Genomic DNA, 15,142 nt, shown 5'->3' with positions numbered 1-15,142 from the left:
AGCAAGGACAACCTTTCTGTGTATTTACACAAGACAGAGGACCAGTGACACCCTGAAGGGCACTACTGGCAGAAAAGTATTACAAAATCATGATAGCTGTGGAAATTACTCTGCAAGCACAACGGAGTGGTACTGCAGTGTATGTGGATGGAAAGATGGGTAGTATTTTCTCACACAATATATATTTCAAATATATTTACATACTCCCGTATATAAAATTTCACCCCAGCCCTGAAGTGTTTCTTTACAAAAAAGGGAGATTATAGTATAAAAACTTGTGAAATGCTTCAGTCTGAACTGTGTCAAGCCAACACACAGCTTCTCCACCTTCAGCTTTCTCCTCTGTGTAAATAAATAGCCATCCAGACTTTTTTTCAAAACAAACATAATACTTTTTCCCTCTTGTGACCTCTTCCCAGTTAGGGAACACTTCCAGTGAGCTTCCAGTGTAGCTCCCTCCATTTTCTTCAGCACAGACCACTTGTGTGAACAGATCAATTTGTCTTCAGAACTGTGATCTCTAAGGTGAGCTGCATGTGAAGCCAGGGATAGAAGAATGGGGGCTTGCTTAATTGTATTAATGATTTCTAAATAAAACAATCGTAATTATTAAAGCAAGGAATGAAAGAATGGGGGCTTGCTTAATCGCTTTAAAATAGATATTGCTGAGTGTCTTTGTTTACTGCTGTGCAAATTAACCGAAACAAGGAGTCTTGGGGCCCCTCACAGAGGACGTTTCCTGACAAAAATGGGGAACCTGTCTCAAAAACCAGCTGAGACCGACCTTGTGGTTTGGACAAGAGCCAAGGAGCAGCTGAGTCTGTACAAAGGCAGGGGGTCAACTAGTGGTGATGAAGAGGAGTTATTGGACTTCATCCCCACGACCCCCCGACGACCACCACCAGAACACACTGCGCAGGCGCAGATGGGAGGAGTTTATGGAAATGACTTCTTGGAGCTAATTTTAATACAAAGCAGGGATAGGTTATGAATATGTATAGGCGTATTGGGAAACTTCATGCATATGTAACTTTTTACTGCATATAACCAAAGCAAGTTGCCGTGTTAAGGTGCGCATGCCTTTGGGAGCTATCACGCACGTGCCCGGCGCCGAAATAAACCACATACCTACTTTATAACTTACTTGCTTTGAGTTATAGAGTTATTCCACGAATCACATGGATTACAGTTTAAATAATTTTATATTGATTTGAGTATCAGAACTGAAAAATCAACTTAGAGTCCAGCAAGCACCTCTCTGATTATACTAGGCTTATTCCTACAAGCAACAATTTGTTTCATTTATATTCCTGATGTTCTGCTGCTCATTGACTCTCCTAATTCTCCCTCTAAGTGCATGTTGGCGTTCCCTAGTCGTCATTTGTGACAAGCTTCTAACATAAAAGTTGCTATAATTAAGTTTATTGATTATAACTTGATAATCAGATTTAAAAATAAAAATAAAAAACTGTTTAGGCATTTCCCATGTTCCAAACCGTCACTCTCAGGTGAGGCTCTTGCCTACAGGGTGCTACTGAGAAACACGCTCCGATGTTTGGTGTTCCCCACCATGGCCACGTCAGTAACTTTTGTAAATTATTCCACATAACAGTGATTCACTAAGCCAGATTGAAAATAAGACACGAAGTTTATTTGTCTGGTAATGATTTACATAAACACATAACTGCTAAGATATACTGCCACAGCACTTGTATATGTTATGTGCATATTATGGGCTTCCCCAAACTGATTTTCCTGCATGTGCAGTTTATAGCTAAAATTATTGGCACAGATGAAGCTAAAATTAATGATGCTAACTGCCCTGTCAGATGTGTAATGAAAACCAAGGGAGGTGCTAATTCAGCGAAATGCTTGAGCTCATGCTTAACTTCAGCAGTGTGGTGTGGACTCATTTTAACAATCAGTGACTTTAGACGTGATTATATGCCACAAATTGGGTAAAGGCTTGAGTGTGTTCTTCACAGCCTGTGCGTGCTCAGGTGCTTTCCTCACAAGGAGCCTTCATGAGTGCTGCAGGTAATACACCTGCTCTTTGAGACTGATAGCAATATCATAATATTACTTTTAAATATTTTTTTTCCACAAGTAGTTGTCTTTGCTAATTGTTTGCCTGAAGTCATGCCATCGTACAGTAAAACCTCCCCTATCTCAGCCACGTAAAAGCACGTTTCCATCCCTAGCTATCCCCACAGGGAATCTGAGACAAAACCCGGCACTTTGGGCAGTTTCCAAGCCCGGTGAGATGCCACCGCTAACCCCCGCCGCACCCCTCACGGCGGGGCAGCGCTTTCCCGCCCCCTGTTCACCTCAGCCCCTTCCCGCCTGCCTTCTCCCCCCCTTCCCATTGGTTGGCTGAGGAAAAGCTCCCTGGCCCAATGAGCAGCCGCTTTGTTGCCGACGGGTTCCGGGGCGGTTGCTGTGGAGATCGGTGAGGAGGCGGTGGCCGCCGGTCTCCTGAGGGAGCCGCTCCGGGAGCCCCCCGGCGGCTGCGGCCCGACGGCTGCTCGGGGCAGCGGGGCGGCCCTGCCAGGTGAGTGTCACCTCCGCCACAGCCCCCGAAGGGTCGTGAGGGGCTGCCCTGCCGTGCCCTGCCCTGCCCAGCCCGTCGCTGAGGGCGGGTGAGCCGAGCCTGGCCTGGCCTGGCGCGGCGGGGCCTCTCCTGCCCCGCTCCCTGAGGGCATCCTGAAGGTAAACGGGGGCTCCTTCCCTCCCCCGGCCGCCTCCCAGCCCTTTTTGGGCCACCCTGCGGGCAGGGGAGTCTGGCGAGCAGTGGGAGAGGTGTCCCCCCCTCCGCTTTGCGGAGAGTTACCGCGTTTCATTGAAAGCGGCTGTCGCTAAAATGCGGTGGAGGTGAGCTTTGCGGTGTTTAAACAAACAGAAAACAAAAAAATCCCCAAACCCCAAGTATTCTTTAAACAAACACGTATTTACAGTGTGCAATTCTATGTACAGCACCAATAAAAGATGCCAGGAAACACCAGTCACTCCCTTTGTTTCTGGTTTTGAAGTTGAGAGTCACCCAGAGGATGTTACGATAACTGGGAATGAGAGTCGCTTGGAATTTTTACCTAAGTTTTAACCTATTAAGGGAAAAAGGAGAGAAGATTTTAAAGTCAAGGGGCCTTAATGGCTATTGTTGCCTTTTGATAATGTGTTCACCTGTAATAACCACAGTTCAAGCAAAGACGCTCTTCTAACTGAAAGATTTCAAACTGATTGTAATGTTTTGTGGTTTAGACTGATTGTTTTTCCCCCACCTAACTGATGTCACTATGTTGCTCTGAAAGTTCTTATTGTGACTTAGTTTATTCTGAGATATTCTGAGACTGTTGTAACTCAGTCCACAATCAGGATAACATGCACATACAGTGCCTGGCTTAAAAACGAACAAACAAACAAAAAAACACTTGCCTAGCATAGCAGTGTAAAAGCTGTGTGAAGGTTGCATCTTCGTCCTGTTTCCAGCAGCATTGTGCTCAATTTGGTTTTGCGCTCTCAATTTGTGACCACCAGAGAGGAGAGTTGCTAAATATTTGTCACAGACTTCTCATTTAAATTAAAGTAGAATTAAAATCGTTTCCCTGCCTTTTCTGTAGTTGCAGTCTCATTGGCAGTCCAGCTGTGGAAGTAAACTACTGATTGTAGTCTCCTGTTGACTTTGGTACAGCCTTTAACAAGACTATGTGATTCAGCAAAAGCACTGAATGCGTTTCTGCATATGGGCGTATTTGTAAGTGAACTTAAAAATCCTCAGTTTAAATATCTAATTGATTTGGGATCATACAGCCTGATTTGTTTAGACGTCATAAGTGTCTGCACTTTCTGTCAAAACCTGGGGCGTTCAGTACTTTTGAAAAGAGAAACCGTTAGTCTCTCTGTATATATTTTGTACATTTGCAATATAGATAAGGAATTCTTGTCTTTGATGTTTTATTAATGTTCAGTGAGTGACTTAAAAGGAAAAATGCTTTATTGGTGTGTAGTTGTCAGTCTCATTTAGCTGCAGGTAAAGTAAATAGTGTGTGGGCAAACAAAGTATCTGCTGAACTGATGAAATTCATGTAAAAGCACTATTTTTTCTACAAGCAGGACTAATCATGATAACATATGAATTCAATTTATACTTCAAAACTCCCACTACTTCCTGCTGCGGCTAATTTTGGAATTATTCTTCTATTAATGTGGTTTCCAATATTAAAGACAATTTTTAGCCTGTTCTGCATGTGTCATCTCTGTTTCAGTTGATGGGAAGGTTTTATACATAAGTGAAGTGTTTTTTGTTTTTTTTTTTTTTTTAAAAAAAAGCCGCACAAAACTCCTTAGTGTTTTGCTTTTACTAACATGTTTCAAGCAGTTTAAATTTGGGTTTAATTCTCTGGAAAAATGACTTTCACGCTTATAACCTGTATATCCCCTTTCAAGCTTTTTATCAACGGTAAAAAGACTGAAAATATTAGTAACTCTCCTGCAGAATGAAGAAATACTAGTTAGTAAAAGTTCGCGCAGTGAACTTGTAACAGTAATAAAAGCATTTTAATAATATAAATAATAACAAGCAGTAATAAAAACATTTTAAATCAGAAGAATTTCTAGGTGCAGACAGTATTTTGAGTAATGAGTAGCCACTGTGATCTGCTGCAAAGTCAATGGGACTTGGGTGGCTTTTCCATTTTTTCATTTCCTCTTCTAGAAACCATGGCAGTTGCTGATTCTTAGAGGCTTGAGAGAGCACCCTGCTTTGTGCTGCAGATGAAGGGTACAGGAGAAGTTCCACTTTTTTTTTTTTAAGTAATGGGAAAGAAATTTCATAAGTTGTAATGATTCACGCTCATGTAATGCCATTGTACACAGGAAGTTTTTCCTTTGCAAGCTTTTGTCATTCCAGGGATTCATGTTTAAATGTTACTATAATGTCGTTCATTAAATATACAGTAACAAAATAACCTTACAGCTGTAACTACGTTGCCAATACTTCCACTATCCCATCACCACTAGGAAAGCCATCCTGAAGTAATGTGTGCTTAACTTTGTATTTTATTCTCGGTTCTTAGTTAAAATTAACTTTAATGTTGTTGTTCATACCTGGTAGGGCAATTTGTCTCTTGGCATGAGGGGTGGTGGTGACATAGGACAGTTAATTGGTTATCACTTAAAGTAAATCCATCCTGTCTTTTACTTCTGAATGCTTTCTTTATTTATCGAATAAATATTCTAATCCAATTTGCTTTCCAGATTTGCTGGTGTTTAGCACTCCCTGCTAATCCTGGAGAACGACAGTGTGAATATTTACAAACATGGTAAGGGCTTATTTGACATGGTTTTCAAGATGTTTTGCAAATTGAAAACTTTCTCTTTCCCCAAAAGTAAGAAAGAATAAATTGATATAATGAGAATGTTGGATTTGGAGTGATTGTAGCTATTGGTAAATTTAAGAAATTGAAAAGCCTCACTGTAATGTATTTTGTACTTTCTAGGAAAGCTATTACTTGAAAGACGTTTGAAATTTTAACTTTGTTTTCAGTTGACTTTAGGGAAGAGATTTTGATGTATTATTATTTGCATATATTATATTAGTGATGCCTAAATTTGTTGCAGCTCTTGTAGCATTATGCAGAGTGTGTTTGCCAAGTAAAGTTTGATTGTTTTTTTAAAAAAGTTTGCAAGAGAAACTGAGACTTGTGTAGATGTAACAGTTCTTGTGGCATCTCAACTGTCATTCTAGATTCGAATTGCAGCATTGAACGCAAGCTCCACAATTGAGGATGACTATGAAGGTAGCTTCAAAAGTCATAAAACACAGACAAAGGAAGCACAAGTAAGTAAACCCACAATTTTACAAAGGGACATAATGGGTGGGAATTTTGTCCTCTCTTGTTGCAGAGATTGGTTATCCATTATTTTTTGTTCATGAGAAAGTTTTGTTAATATCTTACCTTTTGAACCTTCCTTTAACAACCTAAATTCAGTTGAGATGTACTGGGTTAGTAAAGCTAGTGTTCTTCTGTGTGAAGACTTGATACGCAGCAGTAAGTACTATTAAAGGCACCCTATCTTTTCAGAAGCTAGTCTGAAAAATGGTGAAATAAAAGCACAAAATAATCCAATTTTGCTTAAAAATTATTATGTTGTTATATTTGATAAAATTACCCTACAGAATATGTTCTAACTTTTTAAACTACAGGAAGCAGAAGCTTTTGCTTTGTACCACAAAGCTTTGGACCTTCAGAAACATGACCGATTTGAAGAGTCTGCTAAAGCTTATCATGAGCTGCTTGAGATTCGTCTTTTGCGAGAGGTCAGTGACTTTTAGAGAATGAAACTCTATAAACTGTTATTATATTTTGTATGCCTTAACTTCTTATTGGCTAATTACAAATGTCAGTGTTCTCACTTGGCAACTTTTTTGTTGCTATTTTTAATTTGTCTAATTCCTAATGCCTATGTTACGTTTATTTTACTGTTTCTAGGCAGTTCTTTCTGGTGATGAGAAAGAAGGGCTGAAACATCCAGGCTTGATGTTAAAATATTCCACCTATAAAAACCTAGCACAACTGGCAGCACAGAGGGATGACTTAGAGACAGCCATGGAGTTTTATTTGGAGGTACAGTAACAGCTGAAATAAAATACTGGTGCCTGGATGTTTGCAACAACTTACCAAAATACAGATGTACACGTTTCAGTATACCTTGTTTATATGTATGTCTGAGTTCTGTGTGCTTTCTGACTTTATATGCCCACCATTCAGTCCCCAAGCCAGTAGTGTCCCAGTGAAAAGCTAAAGCAGGGATAGTCTCTGTAAACAAGCAGATGTGCATGTCTGAAATGTGACCAATGTTGTCTGTTATGCTTTCTAGGCAGTAATGCTAGACTCTACTGATGTCAACCTATGGTATAAAATTGGTCGTGTGGCAATAAAACTCATCCGCCTACCTTTGGCTCGTCATGCTTTTGAAGAAGGTCTCAGATGTAATCCTGATCACTGGCCTTGTTTAGATAACCTTATCACAGTCTTGTACACACTCAGTGACTACACAAGTAAGTACAATAGTAGTCCTTTAAAAGAATCTGAAGAAATGTATAATTTCATGTTAAAAATTGTAACACAATGCAATTGTAAAGGAGAAAGTATATCTCTCATAAGCATGCAGTGTGTTAGGATGTGATGGAGATTTTTACCTCGTGATAAGTTATGATTTTTATGAATTCTGCTTATCCTAAAAATAAATGCCCGGTATGGTGTTTATCAAGAAATATGAGTAGATCTACATTTTGGTGTTGGATCTCTGCTTTTGGTGCTAAAATATCTTTCTTTAAAACAAAAACAAACACCACCACCAAAAAACAAGAAAAACAAACAAATGAAAACCAACAGCAACAAATACCTAACTAGCATATTTGTTAGTTCAGTAGAGAAAGTCACAAGTGGTGTATAAGAGGAAGGAGAAGGGGAATGAAAACTGTCAGACCTCTGTGTTCTGTCAGGTGTCAAGTGGGTTATTTTTCACCAAAGGATGTGCTGTTGACATGTTAAGTGTTTGAAATGTACTGCAGAACGTATTGTCAATGATAAATGAGGTCTGAATTAAGGGTATTTGAATTTTCTACTCCAGAGTCCGTCAGCTGTTAGGTCTTCCGTGACGTGCAAGTCATGTTTTGACTTTGAGCTTTGGACTGTGTCTTCTGTAGCCCAGACCAGTCAAGAAATAGTGTTTCAGTTCTTAGAAAGAATCACTTCACTATTTTCAGAGTAACTGTAATATAAATTCACTTTTGCTCCAGGAGAGCCGTCTGTCAGTCTGGAAGCTGCAAAGCCGAATTCTCTTTATGTAGTTGCCCATGTGAGCAAAAGCCTGGGTGGGATTCACTGCTTATTGCAGCAGTGGAAGACATTTGATAACCATGAAAATGGTAAACAATTGTGATTCCGCTTTACAAAATTCTAATACCCTTTGTGATTGGGAGTCTTAAAAGTAAATAAAAAATGTACAGCAAAAGTGTTTAAACAAAATTAATGTGTTTTTTACTAGATGTAATACTCGAGAAGAGGTAATAGGTTGTTTTAACTGTATTTTCATGCATGTAGTTATCTGACACGTTACAAAGCTATTGGTTTCTGTAAATGTCACGTTCAGCTGGAGTTTAGTGGTGTATATGAAGCCCAGAAATGGGATTGTTTGCGTGAGCCAAAGTAGCAATTGACCATTCAATTTTCATTTCTCTGTCAGCATGTTTGTACTTTATCTGCAAAGCCTTGGAAAAAGATTGTCTGTACAGCAAAGGATTGGTTCTGAAGGAGAAGATCTTTGAGGAGCAACCTTGCCTCCGGAAAGATTCTTTAAGGATGTTCCTCAAATGGTGGGTGTTATCTTATAGTGTGTGCTGTGTTTGGAGTGTGAATTTTAGGCTTGGGTAGTTCAGAAAAGCTGGTGTGATATAATGCTTTAAGCTATAACAACATCTTGCTGACATATCTTCTAAATTAAACAAAAAGCAACAACAGCAACAACAACAAAAAAAGCTAAATGTTGCAGCTACTGACAGAATGTCGGGGAGAAAGTAGAGGCCCATAAAATTTATGGGATCTGCCCAAGGTAACTGAACTTTTATGTTCTAACATCTGAAATGTGAAAATAAAGAGTATTTAGAGTGAAGATTTAGAAGAGAATGGATAACTTCACAGAAAGTTCTGTTTACTTAAAGAGAACCTGATTTATTAAGCTATCTTAGGTCTGGCTATTAAAATGAATTGCATGTTGAATTAAGCCAAGGCTTTCAGCCACTTGGCTTTTGTTTCTGGACTGTGATATCTCTGAGAGAGTGGACTATTTTTAGCCTTCACAAATTCATTCCTAGACTTGGAATATACAAGATGATTTTCAACTCCAAATTTTTTGTGATTACATGAATTGTTCAGAGTAGCACTATGGAATGAAAGGAATTTCTCAGCTGTACATTTATTTTCTGAACCATGAATTTCGAAGTTATCACTGTTCAAGAAAGAAAACACAATCTACTGCTTTCCTTTCATTTCTCAGTATTTGGAAAACAGAGTAGGACAACCTAAACTTATTTCTTAATTTTTAAAAGAGCAAAGATTTCTGATGGTGAACACTTCTACGTGCATGCTATAAAGTTTGCAAAATAACGTTTCTTTAATGCATGTTTTAACACTTTATTTTTGTTACATTATAGGAAAATATAAAATGAATCTCCCTGTGCCTTTTAAAAAATCAAACCCTTTTCTTCATTTCTTAATATTTCCTAGTGACATGTCTATCCATAATGTAAATGTGAGTACAGCTGAAACAGGAAGAATCATAGATGAAGCACTGGAGCTACGTAAGAAAAGACAGGCTTTGCTAGTGCGAGACAGAGAACCGGAACTCAAACTGGTCCAGCCAATTCCATTCTTCACGTAGGTCTTCATATTTTCTGTTTGTAATAGGTTTATCAGAAGCTACTTATGCTGACAACTATGTTCCACTTTAAGCTTATCCAGGAGGCTTTTCTTGCTTAAAAAAAAAAAAAAAAAAGAAAAGAACAATACTTCCATATTTTATGAGTCTATAGGTTGTTTTGCTCTGCTTACAATTTTATTTTAAGCCACATATCTATCAATTTTCAATCTTTGAATTAGAACTTCAGACTGATGTTAAAAAACCTTAACTAAGAATGATTTTGCAACCATTCTAGCTGTATTATTGGATTTTTTGTTTGACTAGTTTGTACAAGAACTTCTAAGTAAGTTTAGGTTTTAAAAAAAAATGTTTTTTACAATTGGTATGTTGGAAACTCGTAAACAAATTGCTGTTCTTTATTTGCAGCAAGATATAAGGATACTATTTTATATTGTTAAATACGTCTTTATTAAGGTATAAAGGGTTGGTTTTTATTGAACGTTTTCCTGGAATATTGATGGACTCTGCATGTAGGTTATCTTGCAGAGAAGTTACGTCTACTTGTAGATAAGGGTGATTTTTTTATTGTTGTTGGTTAAATGCAGAATCTGAAAATGGTTCCTTTTGACACTTTTTTTTTTTTACAGTTCAGTACAGAGTAATTTAATTTCCTCAGCAACTACTGCGTAGATGTTTTATTCATGAAAGACATTTTCTGAGACTAGGCACACTGACTGCCATTTCCTTCCTACTTCAGCTGATGCATCAGTTTCCTCTGAAAACTTTTCTCATTGCCATATTTTGTTCTTGGTTTTTAAGTAGTGTATTCAAGAAGGAAAGATATTAAGGACCTCTGTTCCAGGCCTGGAATAGTCAATCGCCCATATGACAGGAATACTGGAAGATATTCTCCAGCTTCTGTAGATGTGTAACAGGTTATGACTCTCAGATTACATGTATTCTTCTGCTGAAAAAGCTGCTCTTGCTACCTCTAAGTATTAGAGAAAAACAATGCTGAATGCTATTAGGTTTATAAATATAATTTAGCAAATAATGTGACAAGAACTAATGAAGTTATGATACCGTTGTGTTTTCATGTGCAGATGGAAGTGTTTAGGAGAAGCTTTACTGGCCATGTATCACCACCTCACAACATGTGATCCTCCTCGACCAAGTCTGGGAAAGAGAATCGATCTCTCAGAGTACCGAGACCCAGTTCAACATTTGGTTGTTTCTCCTACCTCTACTCCTGTCAGTGTTATCCAGCCAACTCCAGTCAGCACTAATGCAGTGGTGACAATTGCAGATCCCGTGTTATCTTATACTCCAGCAACAACCAATTTTCCAAGCCACAGCCAGAATGTATTGGAACCAGGAGCTACTGTAGGTGAGCAAGGTACTTCAGTTTAAGATTCATGATTTTTCCTACTTATCTGGGTACTAAAAGCACTACAGAATACACTGGGAAATGCTGTCTCCAAACTGCTTGTTGGTGGATTCAGAACCTTTTTAGCATATGTATAACATAGAACACAACTTCACTTTTTCTACCATATAAAGTTAACTGTTTGCACCGAAAATGGTAAGCCACCTAAACTGCCTGAAAGTCTTTGACTAGCAACTCAGACATGGGACAAGTGTTCAGGACAGTGGACTTACTTTCCTATCTAATGGATCTGGGAGTCAGGTTGGTTTGTTTTTAATTGTTGCACCAGTGCAGGAGTTTCTAACCACTCCTGTTTTTGTGCTGTTGACTTATGCTTCTAATCTCAGACTGAAAAAAGGAAGAATCATATTTCCTTTCCAGCAGTGTTGCATATCAAACTGTTAATGGTGTGGAGTCTTGAACTCCATAGAAATGAATAAGCAGTTACAGAAAAAGATAAGACTTGGTTATTCTTCTGCTTTCATGTGTAACTTTAAGGACCTGAGAGAACCAAGCTGTCAGCTATATTTATTTGAAACTTGTAGCAAGAGGTTTGAATATTTTATTGTGTAGTCGTATATGTATTTACATATCTAAAACTATCAAGGAGTTACCAGTATTGATATTAATGGGAATTTACAAGTGATGTTGGATGTAAAGGCAGACTCCTCTGATTCTCATTGTAGAAGTTTCTTGAGAACTAAAATAATGATTTCTAATGAATAATGAAATGCAGAGTTTCCAGTAAGAAGTCTGCTTTTTGCTTCAGAACAGCATTTTTAAGCAAAATACCATAGCCAGTTTATATTTGGTTGTTTTTAAAAAAAATTTTACACTGTCTTCAGAAGGAAAATAGAGTATTGCTGTAAAATAAGTGTCAGCCACAAATCACCTTCTTATTATTTTTTTCTAAAAAGGTTATCCACTTCTTTGTCAGTTTAATCTGTCAGTATTTATTTTTTGAATTCTGTTTTTAGGTGATACATCTGCAGGAGATAAATCCAAGAAAGGGGTGAAGAGAAGGAGAATTACAGAAGACAGCGGTGAAACAGCAAAACGGAGATCTGCTAGAGTCCGGAACACTAAGTGTAAAAAAGAGGAGAAGGTTGACTTTCAGGAACTATTGGTGAAATTCCTTCCTTCCAGGTAGGGTACAGAAATAATTTACATCTTGGGAATATTGAGAGCTAATTAGAGGAAGCTGTTTGGGCTTCAGGTTGGTTGATACGGCTCAACCTTAAAACCACTATATCCATGCTATTTTTTGAAGGACATGCGATGCAGTGTCTTCTCATAAATTTAATAAAACTGTTTTTAGTGAAAACTACTACAACCTAATTTACAAACTAGAAAGCTTTTGTTAATGTGAAACAATTAGAAGACAATGCAGATGTCAAATTGGGCAAGATCGACAAACAAGGTATTCTTTGTTTGGACAAAATTTGGGAACTGGATGTAAATCTGAGTGTGCTTCAGTTACTGTGCTTTCACTTTTAAAATATGCACAATGTGCCATGCTTATGTTTGATTTATTCATGAAATAAAGAATGATGACTTTGTTGATATAGTGTTTTTTGCCCCCTGCCCCCCCCCCCCCCAATATAGATTAAGAAAATTAGATCCAGAGGAAGAGGAAGACCCTTTCAATAACTACGAGGTACAGTCAGAGATCAAAGAAGAGAATTTCCAGCATGTTGGACCACATAGAATGTCATTTGATTCTACAACATTTATGGAATCTGGTAAGGTTTTCATTATGATGACCCTTTCTCTGTTGTTTCTTCCATTTTGTGTGCTTTATTTTCTGTATTTTCCTGTCTTACATCTAGAAGATGCAAATGAATATGTTATTTTAAAAGAATAACTTCATGATGTGGAACTATCTTGCTTGGTAATGTGACTTTATTGAAGTCTTGGGGACTGTTTATTTACTGTGTACAAGAGCTGTATTGCATGGAGTTTCCCATTTAAGCATATTAGGATACTTAATTTTGCATTTATGCAGTGCAGGAGGACTGCTGTGGCCTTTCTGTAAGCTTAGTGCATAAAACGCTGTTGAAACTAATTTGTTTCAAGTCATGGTTTGTCTTGACCTTAATCATGTTTGGCTTTGTGTTTATCTGCTTTCTAGAGAAACAGGATGTTCATGAATTCTTGCTGGATAACCTAAACAATGGTGGGATCTTGGAACTCATGATGAGATATTTGAAAGTCATCAGCCAAAAGTTCCTGGTGAAGTGGCCTCCTGGCTTGTCTGAGGTGGTCCTTAGCATCTATAATAGCTGGAGAAAGCACAGTAGTAGTCTTCCCAATCCATTACTGAGGGACTCAAGTAATCAGCATATCAAGGTAATGAAACATTTTTCTGTATTACGTTTTCTGTTTCGTTGCCACTATGTTTCTCTCTGTGCACTGAAAGTATCTAACCAAAATCCAGCAATTAGCTGCAGGCTTTCCTTAGCTCTTCCTGGGGAGCTGCTTGTGCTAGCTGTTGCATCTTCCATAAACTGTGGTACACATACTGCAGCTCATGTAACTGTTTGTTCCTGAGCTCCTGAACGTATCTATGTGATACTGTATGCAAGAATACTCTGTATATAGACAGCATGTGTATATATATGCATATAGATGCAATTTATATGTTAGATTCTTAAATAGTTTTTATTCCTTTATTCTGTTGTTGCTTTTGCTTTTCCTTCCCCCCCTTTGCTTCTGATATGACAGAATTTTGTTTTGTTACCAGGCGAGTAGAGATGCTGCTTTGTTCACATTGGTTGTTCGAGGGTCAGCATTTCTGCTCTAAATACAGTAAATAGCTTGCTTCTAATATAGCCTGCAATTTACAGCAAAAAATAGAAGTAAAATAAATATATATTTAATATCAAGTGTTTCTACTGATTTTTCTGAAAACTATGCTCCACTGATTTAGTTTAAAAAAACAAGCAAAAACATAGTATTATGTAGTAGATGTTAAAATTTTTATACATCTGGTATGTAACTATTGTATTTCTGTGTATTTTCATGTATACATACCCTTTTTCTGAACAAATTTAAATATGTTTATAAATGTGTTTACTGGGTTGTCACTATGATTGCATAACTTCTTGCTAGTATGTAACACTTCATGTTACACCATTAAAAAGAAGAGACAAGCATGAGGACAGTGACTTTAATCCTTGAATTTATTTTAAACTCAATATACAAACTATCCTGAGTGTAATTAATTCGGGGTTTTTAAGACTACAGAGGGCTATTCTGGTAACATGTGCTATGGACCTTTGAACCTTTTCATAAGCACCTAGATTTTACAGATAGATCTGTAGCCCTGTGAATGTAATCAGCAAATAGTATATTCTTCACAAAATTACCTGGTGGATATCCATGGTGACATGATTTTTAATGTACTTCTGAACTTTATCCATCAAGCATTAATAAGCTGGTAAGACTAGAATACACATTCAGTCTCATGGAGATGATGACTTTTTATTTCTCAAATGTCAGTGCTGTTACCATATTCTGAAATATTTGTTTAATATCTTCACACTTCTTTTGCAGGATATGATGTTGATGAGCCTTTCCTGCATGGAACTGCAATTAGATCAGTGGCTATTGACAAAAGGAAAGAGCTCTACAGGTGAGAGTCAGGTGTTTCTTACCTCAGAATAAAAATACTATAGGTAAATGAAGAAACTTTTATAGGAATTCACTGGATTTGGGAGTTATCTTTTCTTAAAATACAGAACTGAAAGATGCTTATTATTGGTCTATCAATTGTTTGCCTTCAAGTAGATCAGTACTTTTGAAATATTTGTATGTGGGACTCTTTTCATGGGATGCTAGTAACTTTATCATAAAACAATTGATTTGCAGTTGCTCCACGAAATTGCCCTGCTGCCTCTGTCAATGGAAAGTTTGGTCCTGACTTCCCAGGAATTCATTTCTTGGGAGATCTGCTGCAGTTGTCATTCGCATCCTCACAGCGAGATTTGTTTGAGGAAGGCTGGATGGAGTTTGTCACTCGGGTGTATTGGCTGAAAGCTCGCTTTCTAGCACTTCAGGTTTGTTTTACTTGTGATTTAACAAATAAAACTTTTCCCAGCAATTAAAAAGTAATGTTGTCCAGAGACACTGCAGTTGATTTGGAAAATGAGAGTTATTTTAGGGCTATTACCATCTTTTCTTCAGATATACTGAGTTATATTTTGCTTGTGCAGCTTGCATTTCATTTGTGACCACTCAACTTCAGTATGTACTTCAGTTGGACAGAGCAAATAGAGTGCATTCACTTTGCAGAAT

The 15,142-nt window shown here is 37.8% G+C and overlaps 1 protein-coding gene across 6 annotated transcripts in view; it reads left to right on the top strand.

Annotated features, from left to right (window-relative positions):
• The first annotated feature begins 2,400 nt into the window (after window positions 1-2,400).
• CABIN1 (calcineurin binding protein 1) overlaps window positions 2,401-15,142 on the top strand; it is a 110,141-nt gene continuing 97,399 nt past the window's right edge. For 4 of the 6 annotated variants that reach the window (XM_040577707.1, XM_040577704.1, XM_040577706.1 and 1 more), the window contains exons 1-16: window positions 2,401-2,551; window positions 3,618-3,751; window positions 4,712-4,777; window positions 5,254-5,318; window positions 5,744-5,836; window positions 6,203-6,316; window positions 6,489-6,623; window positions 6,877-7,057; window positions 8,248-8,377; window positions 9,288-9,437; window positions 10,524-10,816; window positions 11,824-11,992; window positions 12,452-12,588; window positions 12,978-13,195; window positions 14,402-14,480; window positions 14,717-14,904. In XM_040577707.1, coding sequence (XP_040433641.1) covers window positions 5,316-5,318; window positions 5,744-5,836; window positions 6,203-6,316; window positions 6,489-6,623; window positions 6,877-7,057; window positions 8,248-8,377; window positions 9,288-9,437; window positions 10,524-10,816; window positions 11,824-11,992; window positions 12,452-12,588; window positions 12,978-13,195; window positions 14,402-14,480; window positions 14,717-14,904 — 1,890 coding nt within the window. In that variant the 5' untranslated portion in view covers window positions 2,401-2,551; window positions 3,618-3,751; window positions 4,712-4,777; window positions 5,254-5,315. The remainder of the gene's footprint in view (window positions 2,552-3,617; window positions 3,752-4,711; window positions 4,778-5,253; window positions 5,319-5,743; window positions 5,837-6,202; window positions 6,317-6,488; window positions 6,624-6,876; window positions 7,058-8,247; window positions 8,378-9,287; window positions 9,438-10,523; window positions 10,817-11,823; window positions 11,993-12,451; window positions 12,589-12,977; window positions 13,196-14,401; window positions 14,481-14,716; window positions 14,905-15,142) is intronic. The other 2 variants (XM_040577705.1, XM_040577703.1) reach the window with 1 other exon arrangement.

Source organism: Cygnus olor, chromosome 17 (assembly GCF_009769625.2).
Source record: "Cygnus olor isolate bCygOlo1 chromosome 17, bCygOlo1.pri.v2, whole genome shotgun sequence".
Taxonomy (NCBI): Eukaryota; Metazoa; Chordata; class Aves; order Anseriformes; family Anatidae; genus Cygnus; species Cygnus olor.
The sequence above is the reverse complement of the archived record's forward strand: the minus strand, read 5'-3'. Positions and strand labels throughout refer to the sequence as shown.